The 20,710-nt window shown below is 38.6% G+C and overlaps 1 protein-coding gene across 1 annotated transcript in view; it reads left to right on the top strand.

Moving 5' to 3' along the window:
* Positions 1-20,710, top strand: part of GABRA1 (gamma-aminobutyric acid type A receptor subunit alpha1) — a 57,055-nt gene that overhangs the window by 26,027 nt on the left and 10,318 nt on the right. The window contains exons 7-9 of the mRNA XM_038414732.2: positions 3,510-3,653; positions 15,049-15,201; positions 20,473-20,675. Of these exons, the coding sequence (XP_038270660.1) occupies positions 3,510-3,653; positions 15,049-15,201; positions 20,473-20,675 (500 nt within the window). The remainder of the gene's footprint in view (positions 1-3,509; positions 3,654-15,048; positions 15,202-20,472; positions 20,676-20,710) is intronic.

Consider the following 20,710-nt stretch of genomic DNA (forward strand, 5'->3'; position numbering starts at 1 on the left):
TCAAGTCCCAGTTTTGTTTGACTCTACCCTCACTATTGGCTTTTCTGGGGTATAAAATTCAGAAAAAAATGTAAAAGGTCTTTTGTTCATTCCATTGTGGAACAAAAACAAATGTCAAAACCTTTAAATTTTTCATGAAACAAAATTCTTGTTTTCTGACCAGCCATACTTTGAAGTTAAAGCCTCGTTTATTAGCCCATTGTCTCCCTGAATCTCAAATTTTCATCTTCTATTTACTTTGATTACACCCAAGCCTGGGAGGGTTTAAACAGACATAGATAGAGCAAAATGCATTCATGCTGCAGTCTCATTTCCATTATTACTATATTAGTTTCAGCAGTTTCTGAATTATCTAAGAGTATTGGAAATCTTTTGCCATGTTATTCGGTGAGTGATACAGTTTCCAGGTCATTTTTATTTGGAAAAGAAATGGGTTATCGTATTCACATGAAGGTGGGAAGATGGCTAAACATGACCATAGTTTTCTGTGGTGAGATTTATACTCAGGAAAAAGGAGGCCAGGTCTTACACTTACCTGTAAGTTGGGAGGCATATTTCAATACTCATCGACCACCAACACTGCATATTTTGACTAAATCACACACTGTGTCTGAATGAGCCTAAGAGAATATTAGCCTGAATAAAGGCTTCTCATGGTCACAAAAGTCACTCCATAAACTAAAATCTTATTATTACAGCTAATGGCTTGACACAGCAATGATTGCCCAGCAATGTCTCGATTGAATTTTGCTGGACAAGAGCTTTTTCATTTCCTTCATCATTATTTATTTCTTTCTGGAACTGATTCCAGAAAGGTCTCACAGCAATGGGGGTGGCACATATATTCCATGGATTCTGCCCATGTTGTCAAGGCCAGTAAATGCTCCAAAGCTGAAATAACTTGCCAAAATATCATCCTAAGCAGGAGGATGTTCCAGTTGACTGGGGCACTTTATAACAAATGCTTAAGAGGCTTCTGGAACAACAGGTACATGTTGGCAAGGACAATATCAGAAAGGCAGATGTTCTCCTCACCTCTATGCACAAAATCTGATTGTCAGTTCAGTTAACATTTTCCATTCATATAAAACCAAAGTCACTCAGGAAAGCAGCAATGGTAATAAGGGCATAGGACATACATTGTCATTTATCTAATACCTGCATCTCTACCTTCGGGGGTGGGAAGGAGTTACAAAATGAATTTGAAATCAAAGCTGATAACTCTCTTCTCCACACTGGTTAGGCCTCAGCTGAAGTACAGTGTCCAATTTTGGTCACCAATGTATAGAAAGGATGTAGAGAAACTGGAAAGGATCCAGAGGTGAGCGACAAAGATGATCAAAGGGATGGAATGCAAGCCATATGAGCAAAGGCTGAAGGAAGTGGGTATGTTTAGTTTAGAACAGAGGAGATTAATGGGGGACATGATAGTGGTCTTCAAATTCTTGAAAGGCTGCCATATAAAAGATGGAGAAAAATTCTCTTTTGCCACAGAGGGCAGGACAAGAGGCAATGGGTACAAACTAAAACACAGCAGATTTTGATTAAATCTTAGGAAAAACTTCTTAACTGTAAGAACAGTAGTACAATGAAACAGACTGTCTAGGGAGTATGTGGAAGCTCCTTCGCTGGATGTATTACAAAGGAGGCTGGATAGCCATCTGTCTTGGATGGTTTAGACACAACAAATCCTGAATCTTGCCAGGGGGTTAGAGTAGATGACCCTTGTGGTCTCGTTTAATCCCATGCTTTTATGAGTCTATGAATCTGTAATACTGTAGTTATTTGAAAAGACAAACTGATTTTCAGAAGAGCAGAGAACCCAAAACTCTCACTGACTTCTAATGGAGTTTTGGGTTCTCAGTACTTTTGAAATTCAGGCCCTTGTCTTCTAACTGGTCCTCATACTCCAGAATCAGTAGAGTGCTTTCAACTGAGGAATAATATTTCCACCTTTCCATTATGCTGATACAGATTAATGGGAAAATGTTTGCATGTATGAATTAATTGCACAGTTACTAGGACATAATTTTGCATTTACCATGGTTTCCAATAAAGTTACCACTTATTTACATTGTTACTTTGAAATAATGTACACTATTAATGGCTGATCCAACTCCTGTGGAAGTCAGTGCATTGACAAATGGCAACGGCCCATTTTACTTTAACGGTGCAGGAGCAATCCCCATAAAATTCCTTTTATCTCCACTCTCTGTCAACTCCATCTTCTCAGCTTCCAAGTACATCTTATGTACTGATACAGTAAGCTATTAGCCCACAAGTGAGGTCAGGTAAATAAGATGCCCAGGTTCTCCTAGCCACTTGCCACTTCCAAACTTGCACAGACATGCTCCCACACTAAGTTCTCTAAGTGAGGTTCATTAGATTGCAGAATAGTATACCAGGAAAAATGATGGATGAATCATTTACAACATGAAGAGAAAAAATATTCACATATAGTTTGATTCTTGGTTAGTGACTTAGTCATTACAGGACACAAATACTTGAGTGGAACATGCAATGCAATGCTATGTGTGTAATACCACTGATTCATTTATGTAACCCACTAGACTTAAACTGGATTGCAGAGAATGGGAAGAGAGTCTATAGTGAAATGCAAAGCTTGTTTTCTTTCTTTTTGTTAAGTATATAAATGTAAGTAAGTGTGAACCAGGATAAGGACTTTCAGCACTCTCCAGAAATAGCAGGTATAGAAAAATATATTCAGCATAGTTCAGAGTCATCTAAATCCAGGCAGTCTCAGGGCTTGTCTATATGAGCAGTTAGTACATGGCAAGCTGGAATGTAAATCTATTCCACACTATCCTGCCATGCACTGTCTATACCGACCCTACTGCCAAGCACTAAAAGTTCCGTAGTGTGCTTTTATCTACTCTAATTTCAAAGCGGGGAAGATCAAAGCACTCTAGTGTTCAGAAGGGTCTAACAGACAGTAAGTGCATGTCATGCTAGTGCAAGATATATTTACACCCCAACGTATTGCATACAAACTGATAATATAGTCCAGTGTGGAGGCCTGTCTGGGATTGGATGAATTTGTGGCCTCTGTGCCACATAAGTCTCATAAAACAGGGTGAGTGGGGAATGATGGTCTATAGATGGAATGTCCATGCAGACAGTAGAGTTCTAATCATGCTGACAAAGAGGAGACCATTGAGGCTTAGATGTGGAAGGTTTGTTTGGACCCCGTGGTCCAACCCATAATGCATATAGGTACAGAGGGGTCTGGCTGCTGTCTCCCATCATGGTCTGGAAGCTAGAAAAATGGAAGTGGTCCTTGTCATGCCCATGAATGAGGGGATGCAAATTTAATGTCCCATCCCTGCTTGGTGTTTCCTGCACAAAGTCTGATATACTCAGGCTTTTCAATATCAGGAATGGGACAGGGAAGAGATGGATTTCTTCCTCTTGGATTTAAAAGGCAGTACTCTACCTTTGCAATATAATGTAAAAGGCTAGGAAATGAAATATTTTTTCTTTTAAATTAGATGCCTATACCAGAGCAGAGGTTGTGTATGAATGGACAAGGGAACCAGCGAGGTCTGTGGTTGTGGCTGAAGATGGCTCTCGATTGAACCAATATGATCTTCTGGGGCAAACTGTGGACTCTGGAATTGTTCAGTCCAGTACAGGTGTGTAATAAAGCATTGTCTTGTTGGGGGTGAGAAAAGTTTATATTGATAAGATGCTTTAACCTGCCAGAACAGAACTTAAAAAGTAAAAGAGATAAAAATTGTAATGCAAAGTGATTGTAAATAGGAGGGCATTGACATCTAAAATGGCAGTGTGTTCTGGTAGAGTAAATATCTTCACACTTGAACTGATGGTTAAAATGTTTTATCAATAGGAAGCGTACAATAGTGACAAACAGTATCTAAGCAGAAGAAATATAGTACTGTACATCAAAAAGGAAGTATTCATCTCATTCTTATCATTTCTCTATCTTCTCACTGTGATAGTTTCCTGCTATGAATGGGGGGAAAATTACAAGTTCTTATGAGAAAGGATAATATCTTGCGAATAAATATTTTTTTCATTATAAATCACTGTATATGGAACTTATATGCCAGATAAGGGGCCATATAAGGGCAGAAAGCAAACCTGTTTGTTGTTTTAAATATATCATGATAACTGAAGCACAGTTGTGGTTAGAATTAACAAAAGTTCAATAATTACAGTAAAGTAGGCTTAAAATTGACTCCTAATATTAATAACAGAAAGACAAAATTTGAAATATAAGCACTCTAGAAGGGTGTTAAAATCTCATATTTCATCTCCCAAACAGATACTTTGGGTGCAAACGTTTTGTTTTACAAGCATAAATGCTGATTGGAAAGTCCAAATGTGGGATGTAGAAGTCCTATTAAAAGGCACCAACTTTTATTTGTTCACCCATGAAATTTATAATAGAAGAATAGGCTTTTACTTAAGGAACCTGATCATGAGTCAGAAAATCTGGTTTCAAGTCCCAGCTCTGCCACAGATGTTATTGTATGACTTTAGGGAAGTCATTAAATATTTTTCTGTGCTTCAGTTCTAAATTTATTATTGTATCTTAAAAGCTCTGAGATCCCCTAATTGAAGTTACTACAGATAAGTGAAAGTATTTTAATTTTTGCTGCTACTTACAGATGATTAAATCTGATCTGTTAATTTCCAGTGCAAAACTATTTGCTGTCAGGCATAAACAAACAATACTCACTCACAATAATAGTACCATATGGCTATGATTTCTGGGCAGGATGAAAAATTTTGCTCTTCCACTGGTCAGCATTCATTTCAAATAGCTTTAATTTATTTATTTTAGCTAGTTCTTAAAAGCAATATTAAGCTGAAAGTTGGGTATTAACAAGCTATGACACTGTTGACGGGATTGAATGGTCAATGGATCATAAAGAATCACTCCATTAGGAGAAGTAGCCACATTATATTGAAAGTGACAGAACCAGTGGATCAATTACAGTAGTACGTTTACACCTGAATAAATAGAGAGCTTTTTTAATGTTATTAACAAAAAGAGTCCACTGAGAGTGTGCCCTTTAATACAGTATTCCTGTGATTACACAGCTTAGGGAATTTACAAACAGACCTTGCAAGTAAACTACATTTCAGAACAAAAAAGGATCTGCTAGGATACTTACAGGTCCACTCTTGAAAACTAAAGAGAATTTAAAATTCAAATCACGGCTCAAGAATTATTTCATCAGTTCCATCAGGAACGTTACAGCTTAAGCAGAAGAAATAAGGAGTTCAAGTGTGCAATAATATCAAAACAAAATTAAAAGAGCTGTTTAAAATGTATTATTAACGGTTATTTGTTATGTAGTGCCAAACGCGTACAAGGTGCTTCACAGGCAAATAAAAAGACAAAGGGTGAAATCCTAGCCTAATTGAAATCAATGGTAGCTTTGCCATTTACTTGTGTGGGCTCAGAATGTCACCCAAGGTTCCTGTGCTAAAGGCCAATAAAAGTGATAAACAGTAAGGATCATATCCTAAGCTCCTTACTCTAGCCACTGTTGCCCTGTCTTGTAGAACTGACCTTAACAGGGGATCTATGGGAGGAAAATTCTGTGAGACTTTCTCATGGTGTTTCATCTGAATTTCTCTACCTAGTAGATGGGTAAGAAGGAAAGCTAGATTGCCCTCTCCCTCCCCGAAAGGACAAAGCAGAGGGTTCTGCCTCATTCCTATGTATCTTGGGAATGCCAGAGGCCAGGAATATTTCTGAGGAAGTCATGTGCCTCAAGACTTGCTTTTGGATGTCCTGCCCGCCCTCAAGTTCCCAGACAGTGCAGATTCCAAAGGGTCATGATGCTTGGCAATACTCCACATGTGGCTCTTTCTGTGACCATCCACAAAAGGGGTTTCCACAGTACAGCATAATCTCTACAGCATAAATCCCCTTTAGGACTTCATGAATGAATGATTCTTGCCCTTCCTAGGCCCCATTTTTGTCTCTGGCTCACCTCCTCCCCACGTGTGTATCTGCGATCCCTGTAGAGGGCTTTTTGCAGAGTACCAACAAGGGAGGGATGGAGCCGTAGAGGAATCTAACCTCTTCCCATTCTACAGAGAAGGTCCAGATCTGAGTGCAGACGTAATAGAGAATGACTGAGGACTCACATTTTACTTAGCAAAACTCTCATTGAAGGGAATAGGATTTTACCTGAGTAGAAAATTATTAAAGATCTCTGGCTTTGAGCTGTAGGCTCTGAGAGTGATTACAGTGTCATTCCAACAATATCAGAAAGGAACAATGCCCCTTTGCAAGAGACCAGAGTTGTGACATAAGGAAGGTAAAAAGAAATTCAAGAAGTACTGAGACAGAGATACTAAGGCTTCTTCTACAGGGAGAATTGCTAAAGTTACACCATCAAGGGCCAGAACTGGTCTAGCTGTACCTGTGCAAACCCTTTGGTATAGAAGGGCAAAACCAGTTTAAACCATGATTTGTTCCAGTACATCTTAACAGGCTTTTTCTGCCTATGCTAAGTGTTTGTTGCAGTGCACTTCCACTGGCTGAAATCTCTGGTGCAGAAAAGCCTAATTGAATCAGTTTTCCCCCTTACGAACTATTTTGACCAAAATCACTTTTTCCTCTGCCCAATGGAAGGTAAGAAGGTACACAAAGAGTCAGAAACTTGGAAAGATACTTAAACCATGTAGTTAATACTAGATATAGTACATGATAATTCAATACAGCGGAGATAGGTACCTTATAAATATTTAAGAAAGACAGATAATAGTTCTTTAAACAACCGAAGACAGACCTAAGAAATGTAATCCCAACATGATCATCATTTTTGGAGAATTCTCACAGGTAAACTGAATGATATTTTAGAGATATTCCATATAGTTTTTTCCTACTTCCTCCTACACAAGCATAAGTGGCTAAACATATAGCTGAATTTTGTACAATGGATACCTTCAGGAACAAAGACCTGTTACTGTACAGATGCAGGGACACTACAAAGGACTGAAAACTACAGTTATTAAATCCTAAAAATAAGCCAGTTAAATAATCTTCTTTGCACCAACATTGCACATACGACAGAATCTTCTTCAGTTAATACCTGATAAAGGAATACAGTTGTGGAAGAAACAGATCTATCATTCACAAAGTCACTGTTTCACAAAGATCTGTAAATGGAATCTTTTCTCCATGACACTTGCCCTAAGCAAAATACTACTGCAGCTCAAACATGGTTAATAATCAAATATTGTTTTTGCTTTCTACTCCACTCAGTTATGGGAACTACCATCTCTCTGAAATGTAAATGTGGGAGTTGCTGCAGCAATTAGAAAAGGAGTACTTGTGGCACCTTAGAGACTAACAAATTTATTTGAGCATAAGCTTTTGGGAGCTACAGCTCACTTAATCGGATGCATTCAGTCGAAAATACAGTGGGGAGATTTATATACATAGAGAACATGAAACAATGGGTGTTACACGCCAGTCCTTGCTTACAGACAGCTCCCCAACCTGAAGCAAATACTCATCAGCAACCACACACCATACAACAAAACCACTAACCCAGGAACCTATCATTGCAACAAAGCCCGTTGCCAACTCTGTCCACATATCTATTCAGGGGACACCATCATAGGGCCTAATCACATCAGCCACACTATCAGAGGCTCGTTCACCTGCGCATCTACCAATGTGATATATGCCATCATGTGCCAGCAATGCCCCTCTGCCACATACATTGGTCAAACTGGACAGTCTCTACATAAAAGAATAAATGGACACAAATCAGACGTCAAGAATTATAACATTCAAAAACCAGTTGGAGAACACTTCAATCTCTCCGGTCACACGATTACAGACCTGAGAGTTGCTATCCTTCAACAAAAAAAACTTCAAAAACAGACTCCAACGAGAGACTGCTGAATTGGAATTAATTTGCAAACTGGATACAATTAACTTAGGCTTGAATAGAGACTGGGAGTGGATGGAAATAGTACAACTATTTCCCCATGTTTATTCCCCCTCCACCCCTCACTGTTCCTCAGACATTGTTGTCAACTGCTGGAAATGGCCCACCTTGATTATCACTACAAAAGCTTCCCCCCGGCCTCCTGCTCTCCTGCTGGTAATAGCTCACCTTAAGCGATCACTCTTGTTACAGTGTGTATGGTAACACCCATTGTTTCATGTTCTCTATGTATATAAATCTCCCCACTGTATTTTCCACTGAATGCATCCGACGAAGTGAGCTGTAGCTCACGAAAGCTTATGGTCAAATAAATTTGTTAGTCTCTAAGGTGCCACAAGTACTCCTTTTCTTTTTGCGAATACAGACTAAAACGGCTGCTACTCTGAAAACTGCAGCAATTGTTCTTCTCTGTTGTGGAAATCCCAGCAAAATCCCTCTGCATATTCCCTGCCCTTGAAAAGATCCCAGTATCAAGGTGTAAAATAAATTTAATAAGAAGTATACAAATTCTTCCCTACTTTTAAAGTCGTCTGAGATGAATGCTCTGTTAACACAAAGGCAAAAGGCTGAAGTCTCTTGGTGATAACTCCTCTACATAATCTCCATTTGCAGTTTCCAGAACCATTATTAGACAAAATAAGAGCTTGGTTGCCTAAGAGTTTCTAAGATCTTTTGAAGAAGCCACCACAATTTTGCAGAGTTTTTTGATGTGTACTCATGAGATTTGGATTTGCCAAAAATTCCATGCATAAACAGGTGGCTGCCTTCTACACATATCCCTCCTAGTTTCCAAGGTTTACTGGGAGTTGGGGCACTATAAACATTCTCCAATGTATAGGATTTTTAATTGGACCAATCCACTTGATTCTCTCTCATTTTTTCTGCCACTCTCATAGCCACTACTTTGTGCCCTCATTTTCAGATCTAGAACAGGGTGGTGGTTACTTCCAAACTGCCTATAGAAAGGGGTTTGCATATGCCACAGCTAGTATGACTAAAATATCCTTTCAATGTTCTGACTATTGTATGGTGGCAAGGGAAGAATCTGACCTAACTATATTCTCTGCCTTGCATGTAGCTGTCACTACTACATTGATTTAGCAAATGTTATTTATAAATAACTATTATTGCTGCTACTAGTATGTTTAATGAAAGAGGAGTCACTGAAACCTTTTTCATTTTTGAGATGTATGTGAAACTATTGTCACTCCCCAACAATCATTGCATTTCGTATTGATGTAGCAAGTCTTTAAAATGTCCTTTATTTTCTGCAAGGTTTTGTGAAAAGAAAAACAGATGCTTAAAGGAAGCATATAAATTTCCATTTACATGGAAATTATTTTGACACCTTGAAAATATTGTTTTGCAGTGAAAATCATCAGTATTTGTGCTCAATAACTGTTATATTCTTAGGTTTCAGAGTAGCAGCCGTGTTAGTCTGTATTCGCAAAAAGAAAAGGAGTACTTGTGGCACCTTAGAGACTAACAAATTTATTAGAGTATAAGCTTTCGTGAGCTACAGCTCACTTCATCGGATGCATTTGGTGGAAAAAACAGAGGAGAGATTTATATACACACACAGAGAACATGAAACAATGGGTTTATCATACACACTGTAAGGAGAGTGATCACTTAAGATAAGCCATCACCAGCAGCAGGGGGGGGAAAGGAGGAAAACCTTTCATGGTGACAAGCAAGGTAGGCTAATTCCAGCAGTTAACAAGAATATCAGAGGAACAGTGGGGGGTGGGGTGGGAGGGAGAAATACCATGGGGAAATAGTTTTACTTTGTGTAATGACTCATCTATTTCGGGGCCTCTCCTTTTGCCCCTCCACCCCCATGAACATGATACAGTTCTGTGATGACCTAGAATCCTATTTTCGACGTCTCAGACTCAAGGAATATTTCCAACACACCTCTGACCAACATATTAACCCATAGAGACCTTCCTGCCAACACTACAAAAAGAAGGATTCTGGGTGGACTCCTCCTGAAGGTCGAAACAGCAGCCTGGATTTCTACATAGACTGCTTCCGCCGACGTGCACAAGCTGAAATTGTGGAAAAGCAGCATCGCTTACCCCATAACCTCAGCCATGCAGAACACAGTGCCATCCACAGCCTCAGAAACAACTCTGACATCATAATCAAAAAGGCTGACAAAAGAGGTGCTGTCGTCATCATGAATAGGTCGGAGTATGAACAAGAGGCTACTAGGCAGCTCTCCAACACCACTTTCTACAAGCCATTACCCTCTGATCCCATTGAGAGTTACCGAAAGAAACTACAGCATTTGCTCAAGAAACTCCCTGAAAAAGCACAAGAACAAATCCACACAGACACACCCCTGGAGCCCCGACCTGGGGTATTCTATCTGCTACCCAAGATCCATAAACCTGGAAATCCTGGACGCCCCATCATCTCAGGCATTGGCACCCTGACAGCAGGATTGTCTGGTTATGTAGACTCCCTCCTCAGGCCCTTCGTTACCAGCACTCCCAGCTATCTTCGAGACACCACTGATTTCCTGAAGAAACTACAGTCCATTGGTGATCTTCCTAAAAACACCATCCTAGCCACTATGGATGTAGAAACCCTCTACACCAACATTCCACACAAAGATGGACTACAAGCCATCAGGAACAGTATCCCCGATACTGTCACGGCTAACCTGGTGGCTGAACTTTGTGACTTTGTCCTCACCCATAACTATTTCACATTTGGTGACAATGTATACCTTCAAATCAGCGGCACTGCGATGGGTACCCGCATGGCCCCACAGTATGCCAACATTTTTATGGCTGACTTAGAACAACGCTTCCTCAGCTCTCGTCCCCTAATGCCCCTACTCTACTTGTGCTACATTGATGACATCTTCATCATCTGGACTCATGGAAAAGAAGCTCTTGAGGAATTCCACCATGATTTCAACAATTTCCATCCCACCATCAACCTCAGTCCACACAAGAGATCCACTTCCTTGACACTACAGTGCTAATAAGCGATGGTCACATAAACACCACCCTATATCGGAAACCTACTGACCGCTATTCCTACCTACATGCCTCTAGCTTTCATCCAGATCATACCACTCGATCCATTGTCTACAGCCAAGCGCTACGTTATAACCGCATTTGCTCCAACCCCTCAGACAGAGACAAACACCTACAAGATCTCTATCATGCATTCCTACAACTACAATACCCACCTGCTGAAGTGAAGAAACAGATTGACAGAGCCAGAAGAGTACCCAGAAGTCACCTACTACAGGACAGGCCCAACAAAGAAAACAACAGAACGCCACTAGCCATCACCTTCAGCCCCCAACTAAAACCTCTCCAATGCATCATCAAGGATCTACAACCTATCCTGAAGGACGAGCCATCACTCTCACAGATCTTGGGAGACAGACCAGTCCTTGCTTACAGACAGCCCCCCAATCTGAAGCAAATACTCACCAGCAACCACACACCACACAACAGAACCACTAACCCAGGAACCTATCCTTGCAACAAAGCCCGTTGCCAACTCTGTCCACATATCTATTCAGGGGATACCATCATAGGGCCTAATCACATCAGCCACACTATCAGAGGCTCGTTCACCTGCACATCTACCAATGTGATATATGCCATCATGTGCCAGCAATGCCCCTCTGCCATGTACATTGGCCAAACTGGACAGTCTCTACGTAAAAGAATGAATGGACACAAATCAGACGTCAAGAATTATAACATTCAAAAACCAGTTGGAGAACACTTCAATCTCTCTGGTCACTCGATCACAGACCTAAGAGTGGCTATACTTCAACAAAAAAGTTTCAAAAACAGACTCCAACGAGAGACTGCTGAATTGGAATTAATTTGCAAACTGGATACAATTAACTTAGGCTTGAATAGAGACTGGGAATGGATGAGTCATTACACAAAGTAAAACTATTTTCCTATGGTATTTCTCCCTCTCACCCCACCCCCCACTGTTCCTCTGATATTCTTAACTCCTGGAATTAGCCTACCTTGCTTGTCACCATGAAAGGTTTTCCTCCTTTCCCCCCCCTGCTGCTGGTGATGGCTTATCTTAAGTGATCACTCTCCTTACAGTGTGTATGATAAACCCATTGTTTCATGTTCTCTGTGTGTGTGTATATAAATCTCTCCTCTGTTTTTTCCACCAAATGCATCCGATGAAGTGAGCTGTAGCTCACGAAAGCTTATGCTCTAATAAATTTGTTAGTCTCTAAGGTGCCACAAGTACTCCTTTTCTTTTTGTTATATTCTTATTTCTTTATGCTCCATGTGTTTGCTGAGAGGACACTTTTCTAAATGAGATTTTATCTCTAGTTAGTTATACTGTATAAATATTACTATTGTGGTTTAAAGGCCAGAAATTGGCTGATTTCTACCTACAACTATAAGAAAATATAAAATTATGGTTAATAATTTGTCTAACTCAAACAACCTGTCCCTTGGTATTACAGCACACACCTATGTGTGTGCTTTATGTTCTATTTTGAAACCCGGGGACTATTTAAAAAAGTAAACACAGAAAATAGGGTAATAGCTCTGAAATAGCTGTTATTGACTATCTGTCATGTTCCCCAGTAGAGCTATGTTGATTTATACCAACTAAATATATGAACTTTTATTGCTAGAGATAAACCTCATAAATAAAGTTTGGGCTTGGATCTGGATCAAACCTTTCCCTGCACTTGGATTTAGGGGCTGGAAGTATTCAGATGTGGTGGTCTGATTCAAGCACAACTCTAGTTAAGATTGTTTTAACCATCATGTAATAAGTAAAATGAAAAACAAATGGCCCATTTATAAAATAGATTCTATTTATCTAAAGGACTGCCAAGGTTCCAAAACAGAGTTTTAAAAACATGTTAAAATTAAATAAAACAATATGAATAGGACATAGTGTACCATATGAACCAACAGTCTATCAGATATCTTAAAGTCAATGGGATTTAAGCACGTGCTTAGATTAAAGCATGTGTTTAAATGCTTTTTCAGAATCCGGGGCTAAAACTGGTTAAATATATTTCTGGTAACTTATGAGCAGTCTTTTTCCTTTACAACTTTTGGCCTAAAGGGAAGCATATAGCTGAGTTATAAACTTCTGAAAACATAGTATTATAGAGGAATGACTGACAATGTCAGTGGACAATAGCCAGTAGTTGTAGTGGATGCCCCTATACATTTCAGTGAAAGAAAGCCCGCACTATACAAGAAGCAAGATGTACAGAGAATAGCAGAAGAGCGACACACTTCCCACCATTAAATCAACCTCTCTCAAAGGGCTGCTGTCTTTTAATAATTAACTACAGTCCATTGATAGTTTAGATGCAGTCAGAGTTAATGAAAAGGATTTTATCTTGTAACTTAATAGCAGGCATTACTGTCAGTCTGTGTGGTCATCTGCAATATGTCACTTACGGTGTTACCTTTGGCTAGCTCAAAGCAGCTACAGTATTTACCAAGCCCACACTAATCCCAGTCTTTTTAATTTCCTTTGTGCTTGGAATCTTGTTCTCATTTTTCACAGGTCAAAAAATACTTGGATAATTTAAGCAGCCAAATAAAGCTTCAGAGTACTATGATATGTTAACTCTCTGTCCTTCTTAGCTTGTACTCCACAAGCAATGCATTAATGCTTAAATACCATTGTGATTATTCTGTATCTGATTACATTAAAATAGCTTCTTCCTGTCATATTTTAGATTAATTCTTCTTTACTAGCTAAATTGGGTACCCTTCAAAAATATGGACACAGACAAAAAAGAAGATAAGTGGATGATAAAAAAGGAGGGTGAGGTCACACCAGTCATCTTACTTAGTTTTTACTTGAGTATAATGCTCCTGCCAGTTCTATTTTGGAGATTACTTTCTCTTCATATATCCTTTCCTCTACCACTCAGCTCATAATTGATTCTTTCCCCCCCCACTCTGCCATTGTATTTTAATGTATATTCAAACATCTTAGGAATATTGTCACATCTTATTTATAAGCTTCCCTCAGGGTTATATGTTGGGCAAGAATGTTCACATGAATGTTCTTCTAGAATCTGAATTAGAGAAAAAGGGCATTTGACATGCTTGGTGCCTAAGTGGTCAATGTCTAGACACAGTTTTTCAATCCAGTTTAGGATTTTTCTTTGCCAGTGCTGTTGCCAGTTGTTTATATTTTAAAAGAGAACCACAGTAATTTCATGCGTCATCTCTTAGGCAGGAGGGTTTCATTCAGTTTCAAAGACACGTGTATCTTTTATAAGCTAATATCTATTGTATTGCGAGTCAGTCTATACTGAACATAAAGTCACATTAATAGGTTTTCAAATCTTTTGGGAATATTGCTTTTCAAAATATTGCGTTTTCAATAATGTCTATAAATAACAGAGTGAAACTGAGGTATTTTTTGCTGTATTCTGGCAACTGAGATTTATAAAACCTTTTGTATCGTTCCGAATTTCACAGGAATGCTGTTTCTTTATGTTTCAGCAACATCCAGAAAAGCTAGTTATGGACAGAATTCTGTCATAATTCATCAGTCAGCCATTTACTTTAAGGAAGAGTATTATTATTGGAAGATACTGAATTAATAGAATTAGAATGTTAGCCTTCTATCTTCAGAACAGATAGAGCACAGGTTATGGCAATGCAAACATAAATAAACTGGACTAATCCTTGTGTCCTTAGCCTGATCTGGATGAACCACTTCTAAGCATCAGTCACCAGGGTTCATTTAATCTTTGAACATTGTGTACAAGAGTATTGGTTATGGTGGTTTTCCTATTTACGGTGAGTAAGGCTCCCATTTCACAAAGGACACTGAATCAGTTAACATTAAGTTTTATTTGCTACCCAGCTGGGCTGAATTTAAGATGAAAGGCCCCTGCACCATCATCAATTCTTTATTAAAAAATTTTTTTAGACCTAAACCAAACTTGTCTCAAACAAAGTTGTTAATAACAGTGGACAGAAATGATGTAGGAATTGTTACTCATGCAAAAACTTGGGACACAGATTCTAATCTGTGCATATGGGAAAGGGTCTCACTGTCTTTTATTTTTATTTGTTTCCAGGGGAATATGTTGTTATGACTACCCACTTCCATCTGAAGAGAAAGATTGGTTACTTTGTCATTCAGACATATCTACCATGCATCATGACAGTGATTCTGTCCCAGGTGTCCTTCTGGCTTAACAGAGAATCTGTTCCAGCAAGAACTGTATTTGGTAAGTTTCAGAGTAGCAGCCATGTTAGTCTATATTCGAAAAAAGAAAAGGAATACTTGTGGCACCTTAGAGACTAACAAATTTATTTGAGCATAAGCTTTCGTGATGCATCCGATGAAGTGAGCTGTAGCTCACGAAAGCTTATGCTCAAATAAATTTGTTAGTCTCTAAGGTGCCACAAGTACTCCTTTTGTATTTGGAAAGTGAAACAAACAAACAAAAAAAAACTTGCTATGGTCATATGCTACATATAGAAAAGCACCCTTACTTTAAACTTTAATATATGATGTGACATTGGAGAACTGGATAAGAACTATGTTTCACTTTGAAGATATTGCAACAGATGATTTTTTAAAGTCCAAACTGATTAATTTATTTAAAAGAATAAATAGTAAAATGCTATATATCAAAACAAAAATGAAAAATAATGACATTATGCTAATCTGGATTCAGATCTGAACATCTTTGCCTATCTTGATTTATATAAAAAATGAAAAGGAATATTCAAAGGGTTTAGCTTATACACATCTTAATATTACTAAATGTAAAGGTATACATCTAGGAACAAAGACTAGGCCATACTTAAAAGATGGGGGAACTCTATCCTGGGAAGCTGTAATTCTGAACAAGATTAGGAGGTCATGGTGCATAATCAGCTGAAAATGAGTGTGATGTTGTGGCCTAAAAAGCTAATGTGATCCTGGGATGTATAAACAGGGGAATCTTGAGTAGGAGTAGAAAGGTTATTTTACTTCAGTATTTAACAGTGGTGCAACCACTGCTTTAATACTGTGTCCAGTTCTAGTACCCACAATTCAAGAAGGATGTTGATAAATTGGATAAAGTTCAAAGAAGAGCCATGGAAATGATAAAGAGATTAGAAAACACGCCTTATGCTGATAGACTCAAGAAGCTCAATCTATATAGCTTAAAAAAACAGAAGATGAAGGCATGACTTGATTACATCTATAAGTAGCTACATGAGGAACATATTTTTAATAAATGGCTCTTCAGTGTATCAGAGAAAAAGTATAACATGATCCAATGGCTGGAAGTTGAACCTAGACAAATTCAGATGGGAAATAAGGTGAAAATATTTACCATGTAAGGTAATTAACTATTGAAACAATTTACCAAGGGCTATGGTGGATTCTCCATCACTGACAATTTTTAAATTGTTTTTCTAGCAGAAGTGCTGTAGGAATTATTTTGGGGGAAGTTCTACGGCCTGTGTTATGCAGAAGCTCATACTAGATTATCATAATGGTCCTGTCTAGCCTTAGAATCTATGGATTATGTAATCTGCAGAAAAAGTTTAGATGTCAACTATCAGACTAGGAGAAAGTGTGCATTGACTGTTTCTCATAAAGCAAAATGGTTAATACAGCTTTTGGCTTGGATTTTCAAAGGGAATTTAGTCAAAGGGAGTTGTTCACCTGACGTTCTTGCCCCAGTTGAAACTCCCAGCTTTAATAACTCTGTGGGTTGATCTCATCTGCAAGCTCCTCAAATACTGTTGTAGCCCAATGCTGCTACGGAAACCAGTGACAAAATTCCTATTGTCTTCTCTCTGAGTAGAATTCAGGCAGGGATGAATGCAAGGGATTCTAAGATGATATAGTCATACCTGCTTTTGGTTCCCTGGGGTTTTTGCTATTACATTCTAATACACATTTTTAAATTAGAAATAAACAGCTAGAATATTCTTGGGGCTTTTGTTTAACCTATTTCACATCCAAAATCAAGATAGATAGATAGACAGACAGACAAGATGGGTGAGGTAATAGCTTTTATTGGACCAACTTCTGTTCATGCAAGAAACAAACTTTTGAGCTCCACAGAGCTCTTCTTCAGGTCTTCCCAATATTGCAAACAAATAGATCTAACAACAAGCACTCGATTAAAGAAAAAGGGAGATGAGAGTTCTCCAATATGCTCCAGTTCCTTTGTGCTGCTCAAGTATAATTGGCCAGTTGAGAATGCCTCTGGCAGGAGTGGAAGGACATAAATGCAGCAGACTTTGTTTCTGCACCAACAGCTCCCCCTCAGTGCAGTGCAAGAGCATGACAAAGAAGGGGCTCCAAAGGACATGTGGAGGTTAGTTGCAGGAGGAACTCTGCCTTTTAATGGTGGCAAAGGAAAACTGGAGATCTATAACCAAATTCAGAGGTCAGTCTAAGGGCTTGATCGTGAGAAGCACCTGCAATTCCAGCTGGATTATGCCTATTTTCACCTACAAAATATCCCCATTAGTTGCTTTTCCTGCCCCAGCCCACTTTCCCAATGCCTCTTCAGGTGAATCACCAGCTTAGGCATCCTTAGATTCAGAGAGCCAAATGCTCACATGGGGTGTAAGCTCTATGTTGGTAAGTGGATATGAATGTGGAGAAGTCCCTAAATGGAGTTTAGGAGAATCTAATTGAGTCTAATTTATATAAAAGGGGACCTACAAACTTGTGTGAAGTGCAACGGATTCAAATCCTTTAAACACACTTCTGAAATTGGTATTAAAAGTCTAATCTTGGCAATTTTGTCACAGAGTAGATTGGGCCCCTTAAAAAGACATATGTTCAAACATTGCTGCTGGGAATATTTACATCAATTATGTATGCATTTAGAAAAGAAATGGAACCTCATTTTCTTCCATTTTGCTTTCTTTTTTTATTGTTGGCAATACCAACTTCATGATGCTGTAGTTATGTTGGCCATAAATTGGGTACCAAATTACCCCATGTATCAAAAAAATAACATACAATACTCTATGTTATTCGGGCAGCTGTTTTTAAAGCCTTACGAAACCCCTTCAAGAATGTAAACATTTTAATAGTTTTCCTTTCAGAATACAATTATTTTGCTGAATACTTGTGTGTTTTTTTACATATGTTTGAACTAAGTGTAGAATTCTGTTTCTATTTTTTTAATCTCCTAACTTCACTGAAGAAAAAAAGATGTTTCTGAATACTTCACCTGAGCATATGCATACATGCACCCACACAGAAAAGCACAGCATATATAGATTTATAGCCCTTTTTTAGCACTATAAATAAAAACACAAACTATAGCATAGCAGGATTTATTGTACAAGAGCAACAAAAATCATTAGTTATAAGTAGAAGAAGACTTTATAAATTTCCCCAAGGAACAAAATACACATCATTGCTGCACTGGCTACCATCACAGGCAGGATGCACGACTACATGGACAAATTATTCAAGATATTGTCATTGATATCTAAATATATTTTTAATTATCTGGTCCTTTTAGATCTCTGCATGTTTTCATTAGTGCTCAGTTCAGTGATTATAAACTGTAGCAGTGATTTAATACATGAAATTGTCTGCAGTTGTCAAGGTAACTTGCAAATGTGATTTGATGTAAATGTCTAGCTTGCACTTGCAAAAATCTGTAGGCAATGTGATAGCAATGTAATCCTCCTACTGTCAGTAACAACTCCATGGCTAGTTAAAGAAAAAATGTACTTCCAGCAGGTATGAAGCTCTACTAGAAATGCAAATTACATTGCCATGGGTCCTACTTAACCTCCTTACTGTTGCCAGAGCATCACTGTGTAATGGCACAGAAACCTGTACAAAACATCAGTTCAAATAAGTGCAATATCATAACATGCAGCTTAGTCTATTTTGGGCTACATTGAAGGAGCATATTTCCCAAATATGTTTGCTACTTCATTCAGCCCCAAACAGGTTAATCAGCAATAAGAACAATTAATATCCTTTGTTTTTATGGGAAACATCTTATGGCACTGTAGCAATCTTACACAAGTAAGGTGGAAAGTATCCAACATGCCTATGTATGCCTCGCTGAACTTTGCATAATTTTGAGCTGTTTTATCTGCAATTATGACATGAAATGAAAGAATTGACAAGATGGAAAAAGACTTGCAACCATCCACATGATTACTAAAATGCTAGGTGAGAACAGGAACTGGGTCATAAATTAACTCCTCTAATTCTTTTGCTGGAAGAGGAAATTATGTTAGTCTTTAAATCCAGACAACAATAGGTCTGTGGTGACTTTCTTTTTCCTGTTTCATTCATGTTGGAGGGATGGTCATTAAGTCTGATTTTAAAATAATAATTCTGAGATTTTATTCAAATCACTGAATTTATTTACAATCTAAGAAAATAGTAAATCTAATCTCATACTGTGGGACATAATGCACCTACCTAAATTCCTTCCTGACCCTCAAAGTTAAGCAGATTACATTTCATTTTGTCTTCGTCTGAGGCATTGCTGCACTGGCTACCATCACAGGCAGGATGCATGACTATATGGACCAATGACTTCTTGTATATAGTGTATATATTCTGAGATATATTGTCCAGACTCCTGCCTAGAAGATACACAAATATATCATGTAGTTTGTTAGATATTTAATATTACAGATGGTTCAGCAAAAGGAATGTGATATCAGTAACCCTGATAAACACATGTATCCCTCTTAAACCAAACTCACATTATTTTCCTTTCCACTGTTATCTGCTTGATTTCTAAGTGGTCCACCATTGACTAACGACAATTACTAGAATGTAGTCAATGCCAACAATAATCCTTGGTCATCCACTCAGGGCTGTATCTGTTAGAGCAGCAATATCTCCTAAAGCACAAACCTCATTGTCTGGCTATGCCAAAAGAATGACAGGAGACATTAGATATGGCTTTAATCAGGCCACAACTTTATTATTAGATGTCTGAGATGAACCCGGTGGATAAAATGTGCAATGGAGGTGAAAACCCCCACAATTCACCAGGGGGTGGGGGAGAGGAGTGCTTTTTTCAGCTCCCCCCCCATTTCTGTTCATGTCCCTCCAGCAGATCCACTGCCAGGACCCTCCAATTCCAGCCAGTTCCCAGGCTAACCTTTTTAAACCCCTCATTCCTAGGCGGTGAGTCATCTACCACACTGACTGCTTTTCCAGCAGTTTTACGTCTCCCCTCCTGCCCAAAGCCAGAAAGCATTGCCCTCTTCTCCCGGCCAGCTGGACAACTCTCCCCCAGCCCGCTTAAAGTGAAGGGCGGTGACTTCCATATGTCAAAAGATCCAGATAAAGCACAAACCAGAAGGGTATCTCAAAGATTATTATTTCTACAGCAGAACCTGAAATTTGATATTCTTTGGTTGGGAAATATATTTCTAACAACAAAAGCTGGTGAAAGTATTTTTCCTATTTATTTGTGAATCCACACTGATAAGTAAAAGACAAAATACAGTAATTGATCTAAAGAGACGCTGATGTTTTTGCTTTACAGGCGTGACAACTGTCCTCACAATGACCACCTTGAGCATCAGTGCAAGAAATTCCCTTCCAAAAGTGGCCTATGCCACTGCTATGGATTGGTTTATAGCAGTGTGCTATGCATTTGTGTTTTCAGCACTCATCGAATTTGCGACAGTAAACTACTTCACAAAGAGAGGTTACGCATGGGATGGCAAAAGTGTTGTTCCTGAAAAGGTAACACCTTTACTAACAGATTTTATGAAATGTAC

The sequence above is a fragment of the Dermochelys coriacea genome, chromosome 8 (assembly GCF_009764565.3).
Source record: "Dermochelys coriacea isolate rDerCor1 chromosome 8, rDerCor1.pri.v4, whole genome shotgun sequence".
NCBI classification, from domain to species: domain Eukaryota; kingdom Metazoa; phylum Chordata; order Testudines; family Dermochelyidae; genus Dermochelys; species Dermochelys coriacea.